Consider the following 23,661-nt stretch of genomic DNA (forward strand, 5'->3'; position numbering starts at 1 on the left):
AGCCCAGGTCCAGCTGGAGGAGCCAAACATCTCACAAGGACCACACAACGCCCAAAAGCGTCTGTTTTTCCAATGAAACCAGCACAAGTCCATGCTTGGGATGGAGATTCCAGATATCACATGCCTCAGGCTCTTCCCTTGGCTTCCTGACCACACTGGTGCATGGCATGGGCTGCTGAACACCTCCTGCAGCCATCCTGGCACAGTGGGCAATGGATGGACTGCCAGGCACGCCAGGACAGCTACTCTGCTCACACACCACAGGCACACACTCCCAAAGGTGTGTGTTCACATGCAGCTGAGCAGGGCTTGACACACTGACACTCATCCCATCCTCCCATGGTCTGGAAGCTATCTTCAGAGCAGGGAGGAAAGCAGGAGGGGAAATCTAGCCACAAGTGTTTGCGCTGTGGCAACGTGAACAACGCAAATATTTCAGCTTTTAAATATGTTTGGAATGACAGAGAATGCCAACGTGTCCCTCATCTTCCCAGAAATAGCTTTGAATCATTGCTCCGCTAACGTAAATTCCCCACCCCACCAAATCAAATTGGGTTTTGGTTTTTTTTTTTGCCACCAGATTTCTATCAGGCACAAGTGGACAGTGTGAGCAAGCACACGGCAGATGGGTGGGTGTCAAACACGTCACGGGAGGATCCTCCTGACTCCACAACCCCAGCTCCACTCGAGCTGCTGGACTCCACAGCTCCTGATGGGTGCCCAGCTCCAGTGGCTCAGCTGCACAGGGAGAGCCCAGCTGCAAGCAGAGTTAACAAGAACTGCTGTTCTCTGCAGGGGAAGGAGGACAAAAGCAGGAAAGACGTAGGTGTGTTTGTACCCGCTAAAATCGTTTCATTTCACTGCTCAGATCTGAGGTTAGAGCTACTTCTACAGAAGTCCACTTCTCCAAGAAGCGGTGGGGAGGCCACACAGCGTGTGCAGGAGCACCCCACAGTCCTCAGGACAAGAAGTTCTTTTCACGGCAGAGCGTTTGAAGAATTTAATTTCCCACAGGGCTGCTCAAGCCAGGCACAGGCACAGCTCTCTGCATCTCACTTGGGTTTGGGGTAACTGGGATGGAGCAACAGGGTGCTGGCAGCACTGGTGTGTCCCCTGTCCCTCGGTGTTAGCACAGCTCCACAGGATCCCTCTGCCTGGGTGTCCTGCAGGGCTTGGCCACAGCTGGCCAAGGAAGCATCTCTCTGTCTCACAGCAGAGATGCACGGCTGGGAAAACCAGACTTACGCTGTCTCTCCGTCCTCTCTTGCAGACATTCCCCAAAAACCCAAGAAACAAGCCCAGAGCTCTTTTGCTCAAGTGAAAAACAAACCTCCCGTGGGGAAGGGAGAGCCCAGCGTGATCCCCGCTCGCAAACTCAGAGGCTATGGGAGGACACACATCCAGGGCCGGCCGACGCTCGCAGCTTGTTCCATTGCCCAGCCCCTCCGCGCTATTGTTCCACAGCAATAAATCACGGGGAGGCGCTGGAATTCCGGGCTGTTTTCTCCAGGAGGGAGAGCCTGGGGTGCCGGAACAGAGAGGCTGCCTGGCTGTGCCTGCTAATTCCCTGGGAGACCGCCGTGCTGAGCCCTCCACTCCCACGCATCCCGCCGGAGCGCCGCGGCTCTCCCGGCTCCAAGCCCTGATGGTGTCCATCCCCTCCGCTCCCTTCCCCCGGCCCCGGATTACTCAATTAGAGATTATGCTTTTGCCAGTTACCTCCAAGCCAACTGGGGCCTCTGCCAAGGTCAACACAAGTTCCAGCCAGTTTCATTAATAACTGCGAGACCAACCCACTGGAAACTCTGAGAGGTTAATCCCAGCAACAGATCAATGTTCCCATAACAAAGCCACGGAGCAGAAACGCAACTGGTGATTTACCAGCCAGTCCAGCTCTGTGTGCTGGGAGCTGTGGCACTGCTCCTCCACCCCAGACCAGGGCAAACCCTGCTGCCAGAGACCTGAGCCTCCTGCTCCTCTCTCCTGGTGGATTTGTCGAGGGATGGAGCAGCTACCAGGGACCAGCACTGCCAAGGCACCGGCCAGTGCAGTGAGGAGGAATGCAGAGCTCCCAAAAGGCCTCTCTGCTGTCCTGGGTGCCCTGCCAGCCCACGGCCAGGGCAGGAGTTAGCAGGCTGGCCAAGAGCCTTTTCCATCCCCCAAGCCTGTCTTCCAGGAGTTCATTGTAAATTGGGCTCTGGAACGGGCAGCCAGTGTGAAATTTGGCATGTACGCTGCTGGCTTCAATGCATCATTAAAAAGGCATTTCAAATGTGTTAATTCCTCCTTTTTCAATTAATTGCTTTTAAAGCTACATTGATATGCATGAAAGCAAAATACTCTCTGCCCTAATTTCTGTTTTGCCATACCTATTTCCTGACCTCAGCGCTGTCTTTTCCAAGACTCCCCCCACATACACTTTTCTTACTCCGTTTTTCAGTCCGTAACACAACAAAAATGCTCATGCAGAAAGGGAAGAAATTAAAACCTTTGCACAATGTAAAGCAGAGTCCAAGTCTTAACAACACATGGCTTCTTAATTGCCTTTTTTTCCATCCACAGTTGTTAATTATTTTACAAAAGAGGGAAGTAGCATTGTCCCTTGCACACATGGGGAAATCTGAGATAGAGAAAGGGGAAGAGACTTACCCGGTGACCAGCAGCCTGCCAGGGCAGATGGCAGCAAGGTTCAGGTTTCCTAAGCCTCCACCCAGCCCCATTCCCGTGGGATTACATGGCTCCCTGTAAGTGAATTCCTGTCACAGCAACAGGCCACTCAGAAGTGCAGCCAGCCAGCCCTTGCAAGGGGCCTAAATGCAGATCACAACTGACTCACATCCTATAGGAAGGAGCAGCAAACCACACGTGTGGTGGAAGAGCAGTCTGAAAACTGGGGAGAAGAGCAGTGAAAGCATAACAGGAGCAAGAATAGATGGAAGGGGAGAGGCAGGATGAAGCTCCAGCTCTGGAGAGGGGAGAGCAGGCACTGATTGAGCATATTTGCCATGCTCACTGTCTCTCTGAGGCAGGATCATGGGCAGCACCAGCTGTGCATGTGTGTGCAGGGACAGGGATGGTGCACAACATCACTGTCTGCTTTCATTCTGGCTGCTGTTACGTGAGGGAGGTCCGTGACTTGATTGGAAAGAAAGCAGAAGCCACTGAGGGTCCTGGGAACCAGCTCCTGCCTCTCTGCCAAGAACACACTGGCAAAGCCACATCCCAGCAGCTTTTGCAGTGAATTCCACATCCAGGCTTGCAGTGACTGAAAAAACAGCCTTGCTTCAGTTGTTCTGGTTACTGTCAGCCAGACAAAGGGAAAACCTTCCTGGGGAAAAATCACCAGGGCCAGCTGGCACAGAGGGCATGGGGAGATTTCATTTCTCCCCAGAAGAGTGAGCTCACCAAAGCCCTCCCAGGCCACATCCAGCAGCAGGAGCCCAGGAGCACAGCACTGAAGCAGCATGACAACACACAACAGCAGGGAAAAAGATGCTGAAGTGAGGTAAGGCAGGCAAGAAAACAACCTTCAGCCTCCGGCTTGAAAAGAAACAGCAGTGTTTGAGGATATGAGCAACGTGAGGTTCCTAAGGAAAGGTACTATCTTTTACTTGTCCAAGTGAGATTTAGCTGAAAGCTGCTGCTTTTGAAAGGCACGCTGCCCAAAACTGTGTCTGCTTTCTCCAGGGAAAATGCACTGATGCAAGAGCCTCTCCTTCCAGCCTTGCTGGGAGTGAGGCTGCAGTGATACTGAACAGATTTTAAGGGGCCCAGCTCTCCTCCTGTTTGGGAGAGGTAGACAAGGAACAAAAGCCAAAAGAAATCCATTTCTCTTCAGGGGAGGAAAAACTCTAAAGCCTGTTACCAGCAGCTGCCCCATCAATTGTTCTGTCTGTGTTCAGAACATAGATTATGGCTCTAAACAAAGGCCTTGGAAATGTGCAGGAATGGTGCTGACTTCTCTCCCCTGGGCTGAAGACTGGTAAATCCAGTTATCAATGGTTATCAGAGATGTGCTAAACTTATATCCCATTGCAGACCTGATTCTGCATCTTGCCTCTGAAACCAGGAGAGACCAAGATGTATCCACTGCCCAAAAGCAACATCCATTACAGTGACATCCCCTGGGACAGTCAGGCTGGCGCCCAGAGCGTGTAACCAAACCCCTACCCTTTTTATTGAGGGCTTTGTGGAGCTCTTACCATGCAAACCTGAGCTCAATCTGCAAAATCACCATGAAAACCAGTCGTAGCACTATTACCCCAGCGAGTAAATCGAGCTCCTCCCCACGCAGTGACTGCAGCAATGAGGAATGGGGTAACGGGTAAGTGAACAGCTCCTGGGATCCTCTGTCTAAACAACCAGCAGTGTGTTTAGCAATACTGGGCTCACGTGGTGCATCTCACCCCAAGAGCTCACCCAGCTGCCAGAGCTGCCCCAGATAAAGTATTGAGCGACTTTGTCAGACACTGAGTCAGCAGCACAGACAGAACAGCAAATATCTCTCTCCAGCTCTGGTCACTGGGACACATGTCCTGCCACCGTGTGTGTGTCACTGCTCTGGGACATGTCTCCCTCAGCACAGAGACTTTCAGGAAGGTCTTTGTCTATCCTAGGTGGTGAGTTCAGAGCCCAGTGCTGAATTCAGCCGTGGCTGGCTTAGTGTGGGTGCAAGAAGAGGTTCTGCCTGTGTCCACAGCCCAGATCTGCCAGTGCCCAGAGCTGTGCCCAAAGGGCTCTTTACATTTCCCCTGGACCCACTGCCAGAGCAGCTCCTCCAACACGCCGAGGCTCAGAGTAAAACAAACATTGGCTTCAGGAGCTTTTCCATGATCTTAATGTCCACCAGCAGTTTATAGACAAGAGAGGACAACTGTTTATAGTCCTGAGAGGACAACTGCTCAGGACTAACACCAAAAGGCTGCAATTAACCCAATTTCCCAAGCTGCAAAGGCTGATAGACCCTGTGTCCCAGACTTCTGCTCCCAGCCACCTGAACAGCACTGAGACCATCCAGTCTTGCAGTGAGCACCACCAAACCCATTCTGGAGCAGTTTAGAGCAGCTAATCCCAGCTCCACTCAGGCTCTCACCAGTCAGGGACACCACATTTTCTTCTTCCTTCCAGACTCTAAAATTACAAATGGCTCCACTAAAAGCATAATCTCGTCTTGCTGAATTGCATCTCAGCTCTCTCTTTATTAACAAATGTTTTAAGGCCCATAAAATGCATGTACTTCTTGGAAACGTGTCACAGACCAAGAAGCAAATGCAGCCCCTAAACTGATGAACTGATTCCTCAAGAGCAGCTCTGCCTATTAGAAACAAATAGTTGAGACAAACCGTGGTTTTCTGGTGAGAGGCAGAACAGAACTGCTGGTGGGAATAAAGTGAAGACAGAAAAGTCATCTTGTTTTCCTCGTATCTTTGGAGAGGGCTATTTTTTGTTCTGTGGACATTTTCCCCATCAGCCACCCAACCAACATCCCCTGAGGATGGCCCAGAGCCCTCAGGCCTCCCTTGGCATCTGGACTATCCAGTTAAATCTCCTTCTCATTAAAGAGAAGGATCTCAGGTAAAGCCCACCAGTATTGTACAGATAAGGAGTGTCTGAATATCCCAGCTTTCCCAAGAAAGAGCTTTCTTATTCATGTGTTATTTCACTCAGCCCCTACAGGGATACAGCAAACCATTCCCATCTTCCTGGCTGTGGATGTGACTTCCCTTTCACTTCACTGAGGGCTCAGGCAATTCCCAAGCCCAGCCTGCAGCTGCACCCAGCACATTTATCCAGCAAGACTCTCCTGCCAACCAGGAGCATGTCCAAACTGGAGGTAAAATCAAATACAATTTAGCCCAAGAGGAGATGAAAGTAAATCCAAACAGGCACACAAGCAAGGGATTTCTCTTTGCAACATTTACTCCGTGTGCAGAGGGGACAATTGTAAGTAAACGATTTGCTTTGTTAAATGAGACTGGGACAAGGGAGGCTTTCCTGGGGAAGATTATATTAAAGAACCACCAGAAACCGATTCCAGCCCTTCAAACACCAATATTAAATAAAGAGATGTGATAAATGAGAAGCATCAAGTAAAAATCAAATCAAGGCAGAGTATCCAGAAAAGCCAGACATGACCATCCTTAATTCAGCCTACAGGAGCTTCCAAACTGTTCTGGTGCATTTAATAGCCCAGTAAAAAAAGCCCATGACTGTAACAGATACGGGGAAAGCTGATATGCTTCTGTTCCCCCAAAATGGTCACCCCACCTCAGGGAAAACCATCCAGTACCCCCCAATCCTTGATGCATTGGGAACCACGATTCACACTGAATTCAGCAGCGGCTCAGAGCCTCGAAGGCAGCTCTACACAAGCCCAAAATGCACCCAGCTGGTGGCACAGGCCATCAGCCCCTTACCTTGGAGAGATCCTCTGTGCCTCCCTGCTGGCTCTGGTTCAGGAGAGGCGAGTGCCTCATCAGGGGGTCCTGCAGCAGGTCCAGGCGTGGCCTCTTGGTTTCAATGAACTCCAAGTCCGATGCCTTGGTCAGGTCAGAGAGATAGGAATGGCCCTCGGTTCTCAGGTGCAGCTCCTGAGATCTGGGGACAAAGGGAAAGCAGCCTTTAGAAAAGGAACTACCTCTGCTCTCCGCTGTTCTGTGACTGCAAACCACCTGAGGAGGACAGGGCTCAGTTTTCCAGAAGATCCATACAGGGAGGCCAGGTGGCCCTGCACTCAAACATCTCAGGTCTCTGCAGACCCAAAGGCTTGGCTGCTGGGCATGGTGCACGTCCTGGAGCAGGATCACCACCACCCTCCAAGCCCAAGGGGCCACCCTGCTGTCCCCCTCCTCAGCACTGCTGCTGTGTCACCTGGAAAGCCCCTCTGTCATCTCCTGTCCCAACGGTGTGGCTGTCCCTACACCAAAGTGCTGCAGGTCTGAGCCTTCCCTGTCAGGACACAGAGGTTGGATTGGTCAGAAAGAGGCAAAGCTTGGAAAATCCTCAAATTTACCCCGTAAATCCCCCCCTGCTTCCAAGATCAGGCAGAGCCTCCTTCTGCCACATTTGGCTTATTTGGTCAAAGATACCTGCCCCAGTGTTTATATTTAGTGTCTTCTATAGGAATCCCAAAGATTATATGTTGGGGAAAAAATGCTTACTCCTCCATGGCCAGACAGTAGGGATTTATTTTTCCAGGATGGGGGAGGAAAGAAACCAGCCACATGTAGTTGCACGTCTCTGACACAGACCTGGCAGGCTGTTAAGGCACATTATCCAGTGATAGCAACTGCACCAATGAGTCACCATCGAGCTCAAACATCTTTTACCTGACATCTTTTACCTGTTAAATGTGATGCAGTTGGTAATACCTGGAGAGTGGGCTTGGTTCTGCTTTTTTTTTTTAAACAAATGTTGAACTTTCTTTACTTCTGTTTTCCTTAGGAGGGTTCTCTTGTGGGAATTGTAAAGGGATCCTACAAAAATACCCTTTTACTATGCCCTAGGATCAGCTTTGCTGCAGCAGCTCCAAGGGTGTGTTTTTAACACTTGGGGCAGAAGTGTCTCGCAAAAAAAATAAACTGAAGCACAGGAGATTCAAAGCTTGTGAAAAAACGTGCATTTTTTTCCTTTTCCCCTTAAACAAGATTGTTGTAATTCTCCAGAGCTGGTGGTAAAGTGTCCTCCCCAGTTACTAAACACTAACAAACTTCACAGCCTTTGGAGCTGCTTGAAGGAGAAAACAAACAGCAAGAATAGAAGACAAGGGGGTCTTATGCATCGTTAGCCCCCCACCCACAAACTGCAACCGCTGACCATAAAAGTCTCAGAGAAGATGGCAAAAAGGGAAGGATCCAGAATGCCCCGAAGCCAGCAGCTGTCACGGCTCTGGATCACATCCAGGGAGAGGATCTTGTAGAAACCCACACTCTCAGAGCTGCCACCCTGAGCACTGCCCTGTGCCCTCCCCTGCAGCAGCATGACCACCTTAACCCAGCCCCAGGCACTCAAGATAAAACTGGGGGGGTTATTTTCTTAATTAAACATCAACAGCAGGCACAAAGCACACTCATGCCAAGCTCTGCTGCTGTGGGTTTGGCGTTGGGATCGGGCAGCAGCTTTGCTGCTGACACACAGAAACAGAATCTGGCTCATCCTCTTCCTCCTCCCCGGCAAAAAGGGGACAGGGGAATGGCAAAGCTCCAGCACTGCCTTCGGTGCTCCAACATCACCAGACAGAATGTACAGCTCACACAGCAAACCCTCCAGAGCCGAACAGCCCTGAAACCTGGCACTGAGGCACAGCTCGCTTCACCTGCAAACACTTCCATGCTGAATGATCCTCATCTTTGCTCAGCAAGCCCAGAAATCTCTCCTGGCACCTCTCAGGTTTCCTGCTGCCTGGTCCCAGCCCTTCATGCAATCCCTGCCTGCCCACAGCTGCGCACCAGCACTTCAGGCTCTGCTGTAAAACCCAAGAACAATAAGCAACTGTTGAGCTGGGCAGGTGCTAAAATATTCCAACACCCAAGGCCTTGCTCTACCGAGGCAATTAAAAATCACACGTATTTATTTTCACTTCTTCCCCCTTTTTAAGGCCGTATTACCAAGAAGCTGCTAATTGACAACGGACGGCTCCAAGACCTCTGCAGTTGTCAGGAATTCGACACAACTGCTCCACTCAGAAAAAACCCCGTGGATTCTGAAGATAAGAGCACCACTGAGCTCGACAAAGGCGGTTACTCAGAGCGAGGCAGGGGCCACGCCAGGGAAAGCAGCTGCAATGTTATAAGGTGCTATTTTATTTCCATTTCCACATCCACTGGAACGGCTGTTAACTTCATCCACTGGAATTTCCAGCCGCTCCCGAGATTACTTTGCCCAACACAACCCGCTCAGCCTGTCCTGGCTGCAAACACAAATGCTTTTGCTTGAAGCCTTCACACCTTTCACTCTTCACATCCACACCTGCAGCAAGCTCTTTACAACAGACTTTTATACAGCGGCGACGCTGCTGTCAGGGCAAAAACCACTCTGCCTGAAAAACCCTCCCATTACACCGAGTTTGGGGCTTGCTGCATTTCCCAAATAGTTCCCACCCATCTGGTTTATTCCAGAGATTCCTACTTCGCTGAAGGGAAAGAGTGTTACTAATTGCATGTGAGTTGTGCATAATTAAACGAAGCAAAGCAAAAGCCAGCGTTAATTACGAAGTGGGGCAGGTTAGTCCTCACCTGAGTCCCTCACCACAAACACTGACCACTTCAGAGAAGCAGAGCAGCCTGAGATGTGCTGACACACAAGGCTGCGTGCCCAGGGTTTGCCCAGCCACCCCCACACAGCTCTGCTCAGGGTAGGTCCAGGTCCAGAAGACCAAGAGAACCCAAGATGAGACCTTTGGTTTATTACTAACCCGACAAACGAATCGCGCCCTCGCGGCTGCGTTACTCATTCACCGGGGCCGATTCCTCAGCAGACTCGCTGCGGCTGTAAGGAAGGCATGAGCAGGTAAAATCCTACAGCAGTCTGGGGAACCTGCAGCCTGCTCCAGCAACGTACAGGATGGGCTGAAAGCACGGGTTGTCTGGAAGCTGGGTATCAAGGAATCAAAGAATTCTTACGGTTGGAAAATCACTGAGTCCAGTCATTAAGCTGAGAGCTGGCGAGAGAGGATCAAATGAGATATCCTGAGCTGCTCTTGGTTGGGACTTTTAGGAGCAGTGATGACATCTTACCATGAGGGATCTTACTTGTACTTTCCTGAAGCCAAGTCACTGGGAAATGGGCAAGTACAAACTTTTCACGAGGCCAAAGGCTCTCCCACCCCAATAACCCACTGTCTGGCTCCTCAGAGCAGCACAACCCTGCTCTGCTCTCCAGACCTTCCCATTTCTCCCTCAGCAGCGCAGCAGAAGGTGGCTGCAGGAGGAATGAAGGCCACTCTGCAACATCCAGCAAACCCAGCTTGACTTCCTGAAGCCTCCTGCACCGAGGGCTCAGAACATCAGCAGCGACTCTGAGCCAGCTGCCACCAAATTCCCAGCAAGAGCACACATCTGTAAGTAACTCTTCCCTACACCATGGGGCCAAACAACATCATCAGGCTGGAAAACTGATTCTCAGTGTCTCCTGGAACCAGAACCAAGACAAATGACTGCCTTGCTGAGGCTGTTTATTTCCTCCAGCTAAGATGGTTTGGTGGGAAATTATCTCCAAAAATAAGCTCTAAAAAGAGTATCCAACCCCCACAGGTACAGACAAACAATAAAATGTTTTTGAGAGACAGTAATATAGAAAACCACTGGTATTGAAGTGAATTATTTATAGCCAACGCCAAGATTTGTCAGAGGTTTCAACAACCCCTTTACAGCTAATGAGAGCCAGAGTGTGAGACTGGGCAAACTGGGACCTGTTAAAGAGAGGAACTGGAGGCTTTGTGGGAGCAAACCTGCCACCAGGCACCTACCAAAACATGTCCAGCTGATATATTCCCTTTGTCACGTAGGTGGAGAGGGAGATAAACCACGGTGACTTGACGGGAAGAGCTGCATGTCTGGGCGGGAAGATGGAGCTGCTCCCACGCCCTCAGCAAAGTCTGCCAGCAGCAGGACTGAGCCTTCCCGAGCCAAAGGTGCGGGACAGCCTCGGGCAGGATGCTCTGCTCACCATGTGGCCCAGCTGAAGGACTTCCAGGTCCTCAGGAGCTCTGACCAAGCACCCACGTGCACCCTTGGGATGCGCAGGCTGTGCATTCCCACCCAAGGGCAGGGAGCAGCGTCTCTGCACAACCCCTCAGCCACCTTCTTCCAAGCCGACTGCAACTGAGATAAGAGCAAATGCTTTGCTTAAAACTTGCATATTGAAGACCCCCATACACAGAGACTGAATTATTCATGGACAGGACCAGCAGAAGCTTTAACACAACGACACTGCCTCACTCAAAGAGGAAGAGAAGGAATATTTTTCTCTCTCCACAAGCTCCCCTACGAGCTTTCTGCAGGGATCCAAAAGTGCAGCCTGGCAGAAAAGCCGTTTTAGCAGCCCTGAGTGGCTGGAACACTCCTGAACCAATGGCTTCAGAGACACCCCACGCCCTTGGCCATCCTCCATGTCCATCCATGGGCATCCCAGGCAGCCCAGACCTGAGCTTGCAAGGTTAGGCTTGTCCCCAAGTGCCCACACACCAGCACCTGTCCTCTCCAGATGTTGTTTTCCTGCATTCAATTACGGGGAGGAAAAAAAAAAAAAAACACAGCTCCTGGTACATCATTTCCAGCGTGAAAGACACAGATATATGGCTGTGGGGATTTCAGCCGCAGTGCTGCTCACTCCTGAGAAAAGGATCACCCTTAAAAACGGAAACTTAATTAAAAACCATAAATAAAACCAAATTGGTCGTGCTGTTACCTTGGGAGCAGCTGGTGCCATTTGGCCCAGCACAGATGAAGACAGAGAGCTGTGTGTGATTTCCAGCACCACTCACACTGCCCCAGCTCCCCACCCTTCCCTGGGCTCCTGGGCCAGCAGGATTAATCCCAACAAGAGGCACAGTGATCCGGCCTGCTCTCCATGTGCCACGCTGCACATGGCTCTCTCAGATGGCTGCAGAAACACAGCAGCTGTTTAATGTATCCTAAATGTCACCCTGCAGACCCACACTGGGAAAACTCTTCAGACTCCTCGTGTCTGCTGAGCAGAAAGGCTCCGAAAGAGGAGCGTGGTCCCCTGAACTGGGAAAATGATCTTCTATGAAAATAGTGACTCATCTTATTCTGGATAAAGGTGGAATATACTGTGTTAGCACACACAGCGTTTATTTACAGCCACATTTTCTGCCAGGGAAGCAGAGAGATGTATCCACCCCAGCATTCCTGCATTAATATGGAACCCTGCTCTAAAATCCTAACACATATGAAAAGTTAGAAAAAATCCAGTTCCTTGATTTTTCAGATCCCTCACCCTCTGGCACCTGCCATTTAACACTCAACCCAGTTTTTCTCACTTCTTTTGAGGACCAAAATATATATAGAAGAGGGGAAAAAAGCCCTAATCCTTGTCACCTTGCCAGGACATTCCACTGCAAGTATTCATGGTACGACTTGTACCAACAGCAGATCCTGAAATACTTCTCTTCGCTCCTGCAGACCAGTTGGCACAGCCAACTGAACAAGCTAAAGGGAAGTCTGTGGATCCTTCCAAGAAAAAGCCTGCTACCAAAAAAACCATCATGGAAAGCAGCACATCCCTGCAAAGACAGGGTGAGCCAATTTTCCCTACAGCAAGAGATTCGGAGTGGTTCAGGTTTTCCTGCCTCCCTCCAGCCAGAATTGCTGCACAGGGACTTCAGTTCTTTACCCAATCACCGAGGGGTGATGACAATTCTTGATTCTGACGTCTGGAGAAGGGCAGTCTGCAACTTCCCAACAAGCTTCTTGCTCAGGAAGCCCCAAAATGCAGAACCACCTCAGCATTCCATTCCTTCCAGCAAGTTACCACTCGACGCCTTTTTGCCAGCAACTCTTGATTCATCCTTAACGCATTGTGCCCGTGGTGAAACACTTCACCTCTTGTTCCCTTTCCACTGAATCACAGCTAACCACCATCCTGATGGCTACAGCAGAACTGCAGCCAGGAGAGACTGAAAACACGCACAGCTGTAGGAAGATCATCCAAACAAGCCCAAAATATTTCTCTGGGATTTCAAGCATCCCCAGTGTCAAGCTTCCAATACCACGTGCACAGACAGCCTCCAGAGGATTCATAGATCTGTCCAAAGTGAAGGCAAAGCCAAAATAGGGGATTACCCCCCCAAAAGCAGCACACCAAGGGAATCCCTGCAGTTTCCAGGACAGGAAGGCAAACAGCAGCCACTCACCAGGCAGGTGGGCTCACGGGAATGGGGACCCAGTGGCACAGGGCTGCACCAGTCTCCAGCTGTAGGCAGTGCCCTGGGTGAGCAGTGCAAGGCACAGTGGTGGCAGGGCAGGGATGTCCATCTGGGAATGCACACAGAGCTCCATCTCCCAGCCTGCCACATCCCACTTGCACCAGCCTTGCAAGCTGATATCCTTAAGGAGCAGAGCGATCCTGGAAGCGCATCAGCCACCACAACCAAGAGCAGACAGGCTGCTTCCTCTGAACTCCCGAAGCAACAGGGGATTGGAAGGGTTCCCCTCTGCTGACACTCGCTCCAAGGGGTGGATTGTCACGTGCCCACCATCACGGAGTGCCAGCTGGGCTGTCAGGCAGGGAACCACAGCGAGGGTCTTCCTTTCAGACACAGCACACCCCTGCGCTTGCCTCTGCTCACCCCTGTGCTGTGTTGTGGATGTTGTTTGCCTTGGTCTCCCTCCTCCCAGCCCCTCATGCTGAGAGCCAGCTGCCTCTGCTCGAAACCATCAATCCCAGCCCAGGAACAAAGCCAAGGAGCTGAGCCTGCCAAGGGGACTCAGCTGCAGCCACGGCTGCCACTGCCACCCGCCCTCATCCAGCCTCTGCTCTGCATCGGGAAAAGCCACAGCTATTTTTTGGGGAGGGCACTAATGACCAACCCAACCTGCTCCAGGAGCTCCAGGGTCATGGACCCGGAACCCTCAGGTGAGCCACCACCACACAAAGGGCTCCTCTTGCAACACGGCAGGAACTGTGTTACAGCAGCTCCTCAAAGGACCACAAAGGTGAGCCAGCAAAGGCCCCAGAGAATGGATTTTTAAGTGTAGAGCTTAAAGATGCAGAGAAATGGCAGTCAGCTTTGAAAAACAGACTAACACCTCCCCAGCCTCAGTGGTACCCAATCTGAACCACCTCAATCACTAATTACACCGGACTGAAAATTTCTTGACAGTTTCTTCAAAGACTTCCCTCCTCTTTCTGCATCCCCAGATGCCCCCAAAAATTTTCAATGAGTTTATGTCCCAGCATTCTGGCACAAGATGTCAGCTGAACTGAAGCAGTATTTTTAGCTTTACTACAGAGTAATATTTTTTTGCAAAAGTACTATTTTTTGGATGTTAAGGGGAAAAGGGATGAAATGTAAGTTATTAAAAGAGTTTCTTTTTATAGCATGCCAAAACATCGCCATTCAGATTGAAAATGATGTACCACGGTAAGCATGCGGATGTGTAACACATTGTAACAACTTTGATTATCATTTACCCACATTCATGTGACTGTCAACACAAAAATAAGTTTGGGGACTTGGAAACATTTGTAAGACAAAGGCAGATGCCTGGGTGACCACACCAGATCAGGCATGTGGCACAGCAGACACCAAGGTTTGCAGTTGGGCTTTTTTTTTCAGTGATACAGAAAAACCAAGGTACTTTTTTTTTTTTTAGACAGCTATTACTGGAGAGCAGAACTGCTTCTCCATTTTGCAAACCATCAGTAGTGTGAAAAACAAAATCAGGCAGGAGCATGTTGCTGGGTCCTCTTTACCCATCTCCCCCAAATTTAGCTAAATCTGACCCAATTCCAACTTAACCGTGTTACTCTGTGCTAAGAAATCAAAGCACTGAGAAATCAAAGTGAGCCAAGGCAGTGCAACGTGCTGCAATCAATTATGGGTTATCAAAAGTGGCACGACCCTCTGTATGTGCAGGTGCCACAGGCATAACTCAGAAGGTTATGTCCAGTTGCAAAATGAACTTTGGAAACTACTTTGTGCCTCCAAATTCTCAAATTCTCAGGGTTTGTTTCTGCTGAGCACCAAGCTGAACCCAACCTATTTGAAAAAGAGGATCCTTCCTGTATTTAGTATGCATCCAGCAGCCTGAGCTCTTACTTCTCTCCCCTAACAGTGATGATTTTAGAGAAACAGATCCATCTCTGACTCTTCACTGGTTTTGTTCTTAGCTTACGGAACACGCATTAAAAGAATTGTTTTGCGTATATCTCCTGTAGCAAGGCTCTTATTTCACTTCCAGGCCAGGTTCTTTTTTTTTTTTCCCAAACCACTAAACATCAAATGCAGAAGAGAAACTGTGAGAGAGAGCAGAGTTTTGCACTGAAACAGAGAGTGAGAGTGATGTCTTTCAAACAAATCAGCTCCTGTGGTTAAAGCATGCACAGCATTCCCAGCCACAGCACTCGCCTGACTTGCACCTAAAAACTCTGCCAGCTTCCCAGGAGGCTACCCCAGGAAACAGGGACACAGGGCGAGGCATGGAGGGAGCAGACAGGAAAAAAAAGCAGCTCGGAGAAAGTTGTGAGGGGAACGCAGAAAGAGAAACAAAAACAATGAAAACGGGGAGGAAGAGCAGCAGCAGAGGAAGCGGAGATGGGGGAGGAAATGAGCTCTTCTCACTCCTCCCTGCAGCCTCGGGAGCCACAGACCAAACCCAAGCCACACACGGCTTCATTTCCTATGCTGGAGGAGCCAACACAACCAGTCACAGCAACGTGACGCTTCACAGAGGCCGAGCGGGTGGTTTGTGTGTTGTTTGCTGTTTTCAAGGCTTTAAAACTCATGACAAAGGTGAGAAACCAGAAGGCAAAGGCGCCGCTGGAGGAGCGGAAGGAACCTGAATTGGCACTGAGCCTGAGCATGTTTTTCTGGAAAAAACAGCATCCCACTGCCCTCCCAAGCCTCCTGCTCCCACCACAGCCCTGCACAAGAGGCTGGCACAGGGAGCTAGTACCTTTCATTGCCTGGCTGGAACTCGGAGAGCAGGGACGGCCTCCGCCGCTGCGGCTGCATGATCGACCCCGGCGGGAGGTGGGAAGCAAAATCCCTGGAATGATGCTGGTACTCCAACAGCGCCACGTCCTGCGGGAGCAAACACAGGAGAGCTCGTCAGGCTGGTGGAAACTCTCATACAGGCATAAAACAACTCAAAAAAACCACATGTGGATATTCCTCCTTTGTAGCACAGGGCCACGAAGTTCAGCGTTTTTGCCCTTCCACAAAATGTTTCCAATAACTCCCAGTCACACATTGCAATGGAATGATAATTCAGCCCCTTGTTCAATCTGCCCCCAGCCCTTTCCTGCAGGCAGGGCTGGCTCCAGGGAAAGGACCCCAGAAGCCCAACCCAGCCACTGAGCACCCACACACAGGATTTTGGCATCCAAGCAGTCCTGATGCCAACTGTGAATCCAAGAGTAAGAACAGGTAAGAACAAAATTAAGTCACGGGACACTTTCAGCTTCAGTCCACATAACACGGAGAAAGAAAAAACAGCACGGGGAAAAAGGACAGAAGAAAAATCACAAATGTTATCTTGAAAATGTTCCTTTAAACACAGCTCTCCTGGGCTGAGCTCAGGGGGTTTGAAAGGACAGTTTGCTACTTATTATGTGTACGTCCCTTTTGTTCCTTGACCCTTGGAGAGTACAGTACAGTATGTTCCTGATTTTAATTAAATAAGAAGCCCTCCTGCTCTGTGCCACAGACTGATTCCAGCAGCAGTATTTTAGGCAGCTACATTCAACTGCTATTTTTTATTTGCAGATAGATACTTGACCAGCAGACTAATCATCTAATTAACTAAGACCTTCAGCAATGGCATAGAAAACCCTGTCACAGAATAACCCTGGTAACACTGACACACATTTACCTTAGAAGAACCAATTCCACCTGGGAGTCTATTTTTGAACAGTTCTCAACTGGAACAAGAAAGCTTTAACTTCCTCAAAAAGAAAAAATGGAATTTGGGTCTACAGAAAAAAAATAATAAATCAATAAATAAGACACCACATGCATGCAGCTGATGCGGGCAGGGGGTGGGTCTCAGCCCCAAGAGCTGCAAAAGGAATTATCTGATCTGATGTAGTGAAGATCAACATACTCCAGCCCTAGGGAAGCTGGGGAATTGCCCCAGCAAGGTGCATGGCAGACAAAGGAAGGGTTTGGGAGCTTAAATAACAACAGACTGAACCTGGAGATCCTCTCTCCCAAGCTGGAAGTGAGAAGAGCAGCCTAGAAGTGGATGTCATGCTGTCCTCCAGCAAGCTGTGGAGCAGAAGGGAGTATCAAGGCCCAACATGTTTGATCACCAGACAGTAAAACAAGAGTTTTTCTGGAAAGTCAGGAAGAAAATCAGACATTATAAATATTTGACCTGGGAAAGCCAAGAAAAGCAGATCCCCTACTTCATATCCAACCTCTTCTGCACAGAATCTGAAAAGCCAAGCATCAAGGGGAGAAGGAAGGGGAATTGTGGCGTCCTATGGTCACCACTTCTTGTGCCTAGAAAGCTACGTCAGCTTTTGGAATCAAGTTTATTTCTCCCCACTATCAGGCAATGGATAGTGTGGCGCTGCTCCTTCTCTCATCTGACCAACGTTGGGAAACACCAGGAACAAGACCTCTGCCAGCCTCAGCTCCAGCCTGGCCACCCCAGAGCTCTGGGACAAGGGCTGTCTGCAGACAGGTTCTTGCCACATTAATACAGGCAAGACCTGGACAGTGTCCACTCATCCTCACAGGGCTGCTCTGCTGTAAATCCAGGTGTTTGTGGAGGATACAACCCCATGATGCTGCTTTTCCTTCGGCTCTGGAGTCCATTCCATCCATGCAGGATGCCTGGGGGCTCTGCAGGACACAACATCACTCCAGCCACAGATGGGACAAACACAGACATCTGAAAGTGAGGGAGCCCATCAGCTCCTCCAGGCCCAGCCAAAGCAGAATCCCTGCCTATGAACAAGCTTCCCCACGTTCACACTTGTCCCGGTTTTAAATTAAAAATAAATATTTAAATGGAAGAGTGATGCAGCTCCTGACATCCACCTACAAAACAAACACATCGTGTCTGGGAAGACACACCAATAGGCCCAAAACCAGGACCGTCGCTTTCTGTGGGTGTATAAACAAGAATTACCCGTCTGGGAGGCTCAAAGGCTGTGCCCTTGAGAAAAAAAAAAAAGGCTCTTGCATGTCCCAAGAACCATCTGTTTTTCCTTCCCCCCCTGCCCACACTCAGCTGAGCTTTTGCCTCCTTTAACCCCACCAGAAAATGGCTGGTGGAGCTCAGAACCTGCTGGCATGGCCTGAAGTGACTCTGACCTGCTCTGCCTTGCTTACACGAGTGTTGGGTTTTACAAGGAGAAAACAAAACCTGAACACTAGCGAGGAGGATTAGAATTGACAAATTTCTATGCCCTGTGATGAACTGTTAAGAGGCACCGTGGAAGCCCTGGCAGGACGTAGGTGGATTAATTGCTCAGAAAGTTACTCCAGTAAATTGCACTGCGAGCTGTGACAGTGTTTTTCAAATGCAAGCACCAGAAAGGTTTTATGAGCTGCCTTCAAACTGCCTGATGGACTTGGCAGTGCTGGCCTAATGGTTGGACTTGATGATTCCGTGGGAATTTTCCAATCTAAATGATTCTATGACTCAGAAGAGGCTTCAATTTTCTCTAGCAGAGTTTTAAAACCTGCTGGGAGGCACCTTGCTGCCAGCACCACTGCACCTTCCACACAGATACAGGAGCAGCACCCTGTGGGTGCCACCTGAATTCCCCACCACTGAATCACACAAATGTGTGATTTGACCTTGACCTCAAATTTCTAGCACCTGCTCACAGGCAGCTCCAAGACACTGGAAATAAAACAAATAAAGAACCCTAGAGCCCCAAACTGCATGTTGCTCCTTTTCCTCTCCATTGTTTTGCTCGACTCTATTTTTTTTTTTTCTCCTCCTCTCCCTCTTTGCATCTTTTCCTGCTCTCTGCAAACCTTCCTGCTACCTCACAAATCTACTGATTTGCCACAGCACCCTCTCCAGACCTTTCAAACCTCCAAGTGCCACCAGGAAGGACTTTCTTCCTTTTGCATCAGCTCTCCTGTTGTTCCTTGCGGTTCAGGTGCTCCCACGTGGATGTACTACTCTGGGAAGCTTTGCAGATTTCACGAGTTCAGTAAGTGTCAGGACAGAAATCAAAGAAGCAGGAAGACCATGGATAGTCTGGGGCTCTGGTAAATCAGATCTGGGGGGAGGAGGCCAACACCAGCAGTATTGCCAAGGCCAGACAGACACCAGGAGTGCCACAGCACAGCCATAAGCCACCCCAGCAGAGCAGGGCAGCGCCAGGCAAACCTTTAGATAAATGCAATGCTAAAGACCCAAAACTGACCTCATTCAAACGCACTTCTTCATGCAGCAAGCAGACCAAAGAGGTGCTTAGGCCCAGCCTAAGGGACCAAAAGTATGCTTTGGTGTCCAGCAGGAAAGTTGGACACATCCCTGCTGCTCTTGTGTGGGTGCTGGGAGAGAGAGCCAGGGAAAGCACCCTGAGTTTCAAGGCTTCTGTGTTGATTTGGAAGTACCAAGAACACTATTTCCATCCCCTTCCTGGTAAATCCTACCCCAAACAACCTGAACCTACCAGGCTCACTTAGATGTGCTAATCAAAGTGTTTAAAGCCACGCTCCTGAACACAGCATTACAGAAAAGCTGTTGGCAACACACAGAGAAAGCCCAACAGTGGAAAAGGAAGGAGCTTCCTCACCACCCCCACCTTTTAAAATTATTTTAAAGCCTCCAGCCTGCTGCCTTACCTACCATAAAGTCTCCAGCAAACTCTTCAGTGCTGTCCCCGACCTCAGGGTAACCCCCACACTAAGCCAACAACTGCAGGCAGCGGCGCAGCCGTTCCTGCCTCTCTTGCTTTCTGTTTTGGACACGTGCACTTGCTGGTGTGCTTCAGTTCTCCTTCCCCTGCCTGCAGCTGCTGGGTCCTGGCTGCCTGATCTCCAAGCAGGAGGAAGAAGGGGAGGTCAGAGAGTGATGCTGGAAGCACCCCTAGGTGCTGACCCGCAGCACACGGTGCCAGACATCGCCACGCCACAGCCGACAGCACCTCTGACCCTGCACTCCCAGCTCCAGCACCAAGCACATCCACACAGACATCTCCTGACTGCTCCATCCAGATGGTCTCCCCACGGCTCCAGGAATTAGCCTCCGAGGAGAAGACTTCAGATGGGAGGCCTGCAGAAAGGAAGCCTGGAGCTGGTCTTGCAACAGAAAGGTGAACTGCTCCTCCTCTCTTCCTCCCACCAGCAGAAAAACAAGTACAAGCACCAAGCACTCCTGGCTTCCTTGGAGAACAGCTCTGGAGCAAACCCACGGAGACCTAGAGCGCAGCCAGAGCCTGCAGCACAGCCCCAGTGTGACATCCGTCCTCGTCGCTTACCACGTCCTCAACCGAGAGAGCAACCGGGAGCTCCCCGCCGGGTTTCGGTGTAAGACAGCTTTGCTTGCAAACCACGGGCGCTTGTTTTGCCATGACGCCGAGGAGAGGCAGCCCGGGGTCAGCCACCACATCCGCCAGCTGAGCCGGCTCCCCGGCGGAGAGCGGCACCGGCGCCGCAGCCGCCTCGGATCGCGGAGCCGCACCTGCGGAGCTCCCCGGCAAGGAGAGCTCACCCAGAGACTGCCCCACACCGTCACCTCTGGCAGGCAGACAAACAGGCCTGGGCACTGCACACACTCCTCGAGGAGCAAATGTCAGCTCCTCGCCACCTCCACTGTGGATTAGGCTGCTCGTTACAAGCTCGCCCAGCATTGTAAGCGAAATAAAAATTATTTCCTAACAACACACTGTTTCTGCTGAAACATTCAGTGAGGCCAATTAATAACGGTGTGGCACGAATAGTGAGAAAAAACAATGTCAAAACATCCCTATTTATTTCACTTCTTCCGGGCTGTCCCTTATCTCACAAAGGATGCCTGCTCCGGTCCTGCTGCTCGCGAGCAGCTCGCGTGCCATTCTGGGAACTGTTAACCACAGGGGAAGTGATGGGTGATGGCACAGGGCTGCTGCCCCCCAGACTGTGGCACTGGTTGCACACAGAGCCACAGCTGGACGCTTTACAGCTGCTGCTCTGACATTTCCACACGGCCCAGAGCAGCCCAACACGATGTCCATGATGTGACCACACAGCTCTGGACTGTAAAGCCACTCCATCTGCTGGAGAAGCAGGGGGCTTCTTGAGCTTCCTGCACCCCCAGAATCACACAGCCAGCGTGGAGCAGCTCAGCCCAACCTGGAACATGCCAGGGCCTCAGATCATCCAGCAATTCATTTGTGGCGTGGACAGAGCAGCATGGCCACCACTCTGGTGGCTTGGTCAGAGACAAGGGATGGTCGCCCACCCCTGCTCTGCACACCCTCGACTTTGGAAAAAGAATCTGCCTAACATCTCCTCCTGCCAGCAGTGAGCGTGACCTATTTTAGCAATAAAAGGAAAAGTTCTCTGGTGCCTGGATACCCCTTGGCACTGGCAGCACAGCATTTGCTCATCAGACCAAGAAATGCACTTTTTAGCATTCGCCTAAAGAAAATAATTTTTTCCCAAAGCCAATTCTCAGAGGTAAGAGGAAGGGGAAAAGTTTGGGAAGTACCAGGGTAGTAGCAGAATTGTCACTGCATAAGGTCCAGACACAGCTTGGGCTGTGAGGGGACCAGTGTGGCACACAACCCACCGTGCTCAGCCTCCCCAGCCCAGAGGAACCATCCTCTGCTGCTAAAAACCTCCTCTGAAGCGCAAAGGAGGCGATTATTGATCCAAACATGCTGTCCACAAGCACAACGCTGTCTGCCCAACTTCCTCCCCAAAACCCTGCGAGGAGCTCACCGCAGATTTAAGAAAAAAAATATCAACAACAAAACCCAAACAATGACTCCTCCACAATCAGCTCCCCTGTTGAAGATAAGGTCAGTAATAAAAACCTGGCTGAATACATGCATTTTTATCTTGCCTACAGCGATGCAACATGTGCTGAAAAGACAAATGCCCTTATTGTTCTGAGACAGTCTCATTGCCATCCATCTCTCAGAAGCTGCTGACTTGGCCTTTTGTTTTAGGAGGTGACCACACTGCGCGTGGCCCCTTGTCGAAGGCACTGACTCCTGCTGCCATCCCTGCACCGAGGCTGCTGATAGTGTCTGTACCAGCTGCACAGCACTGCACCCTTCCCCATGCCCTCTCCCCACCTCTCCAGCAAAGCAGGGCTGCCAGCAGTGCTTGGCTGCCCTGTCTGAATGTGCCATTCATGGAGAAGTCACGTCTGGGTGAGGACAGCTCTCAGCTGTTGTGGCTTCCCGGTCATCTGACTGGTGCTGGGTGCTGGAGGCAGCCCTCTCCCCAGCAGCCAGAGGTGCCCACAGAGCAGCAGCACATCCACTACAGTGCTGCTTTTCAGCCTCTCTCCATCACAAGATTTTTGTCCCAGTCGCATCCAGGCGCCTTTGAGTCGGGAATGACCCGTCTGCCCTTCCTCCAGCCCCCACGCCTGGTGATGTGCTTCCTGAAGCCATCCAGGGTGAGCAGCTCTCTTCACACAACAAATCCAAACTTTCTGCCTCCAAAGGCACCAGGTCATTTAGCTCATCATCACATCTCTTCTGTAGGACAAGCTCCCACCACCTGCTTCCACACCTGCTCCTGTACAACACCCACAACCTGTCTGCAGGTCCACGTCCCTTCATGTCCCCTTCCACATCCCCTACTCTCTCCTACTCTTCCTTACACTTCACAGCAAATCCTTCACTTGCTCAGTATTTTGAATAAATGCTGTGACAATGACAACCAGGAAAAGTCCCCAGTCTTGCCTCCAGGGGCTGGTGGGGCAGTGCAATCAGAATCAGCCCTGAAGCAGAGGAAAAGGCTCCAAAAGTGGCTTTAGTGGCTTTGCCAAACCACATAAGCAGTGAAAGTTCTTCTTCTCCTGCGGATTTACAATCTTGAGATCAACCAAAAGCAAAGCATCACCTTCTGCATCAAATCATGTCCAAAAAGAAGATTAGGGAGCAACCACAAAAGTTTACTGTAGCTTGAAGTAAAAGAAGTGTCTTGGATAAAGGCTGCATCCTAGGGAAAACAAGATTTAAATACAAAGTGTTGTAAGCCAACTTCTTCCCAGCAATGGGAGGGAGACCCTAGGGCAGGGAATTAGGTGTCCTGTTCTTTCACCTCCTTGTTCCCTCAGTCCCAGAGCAGAAAGCCAATTTTCTGAAATCCACCACTGAACTGCTCAGAGCTAATGCAATCTGTCACTGGAAAGGGACTCAAGAGAGAAAGCGCTGAGCTCCCGTGACAGACCTGATCAGAGTCAGGATTTCCAAGGTATGTCTTTTATTTTCAGGTCAGTCCTTAGAACATCAGCTGGAGGCCAGCAGGCAGAATTCAGGACAGCCCTCGCTCAGCTGGTAGCAGGTTGCTCTTTGTGCTCGGAGGTGCTGCACCATAAACCCTTCTGTTGTGCCGGTTCCGGGACCACTGACACAGACCAGCATTTTGCTCCCAGGAGACACAAGTGTGAATAACTCCTCCCAGGAAAAGCAACACAGCAGCAGTAACACACAGTACAGTGCCCCTGTGCAGGCTTACCTGGAGCTGCTGTGCCAGCCTGATCATGTCACCAAGGAGAGGAGCAAGATGCAGCCATCTCCGGAGCCTGCGCCTCCTGACAGCACCTTCCACAGCAGGACACTGGATTGAACTGGCCCTGCTCTAACTGCTGGGAGGAGGAGTCTGGGCAGGGAAGGCACTCGGTTCCCCCCAGGCCACCTTTTGGCTTGGACACCAAATCAACACGCAAGTTTGCACCAACGTCTTGTCTCTGGTTCGCACAGACAAGGAAGTTATTTATCGTGGGCCAAAGCAAACGAGCCATGGGGCCGGGACGCTCCTGCACAAGGGCTGTATTGCCAAGG

General features: G+C 50.6%; 1 protein-coding gene across 1 annotated transcript in view; it reads right to left on the minus strand.

Annotated features, from left to right (window-relative positions):
• Positions 1-23,661, minus strand: part of NCOR2 (nuclear receptor corepressor 2) — a 176,172-nt gene that overhangs the window by 147,291 nt on the left and 5,220 nt on the right. Inside the window, exons 2-3 of the mRNA XM_066331748.1 lie at positions 15,639-15,766; positions 6,417-6,597 (exon numbers count right to left, since the gene is read on the minus strand). Coding sequence (XP_066187845.1) covers positions 6,417-6,597; positions 15,639-15,766 — 309 coding nt within the window. The remainder of the gene's footprint in view (positions 1-6,416; positions 6,598-15,638; positions 15,767-23,661) is intronic.

The sequence above is a fragment of the Sylvia atricapilla genome, chromosome 17 (genome assembly GCF_009819655.1).
Source record: "Sylvia atricapilla isolate bSylAtr1 chromosome 17, bSylAtr1.pri, whole genome shotgun sequence".
NCBI lineage: Eukaryota > Metazoa > Chordata > Aves > Passeriformes > Sylviidae > Sylvia > Sylvia atricapilla.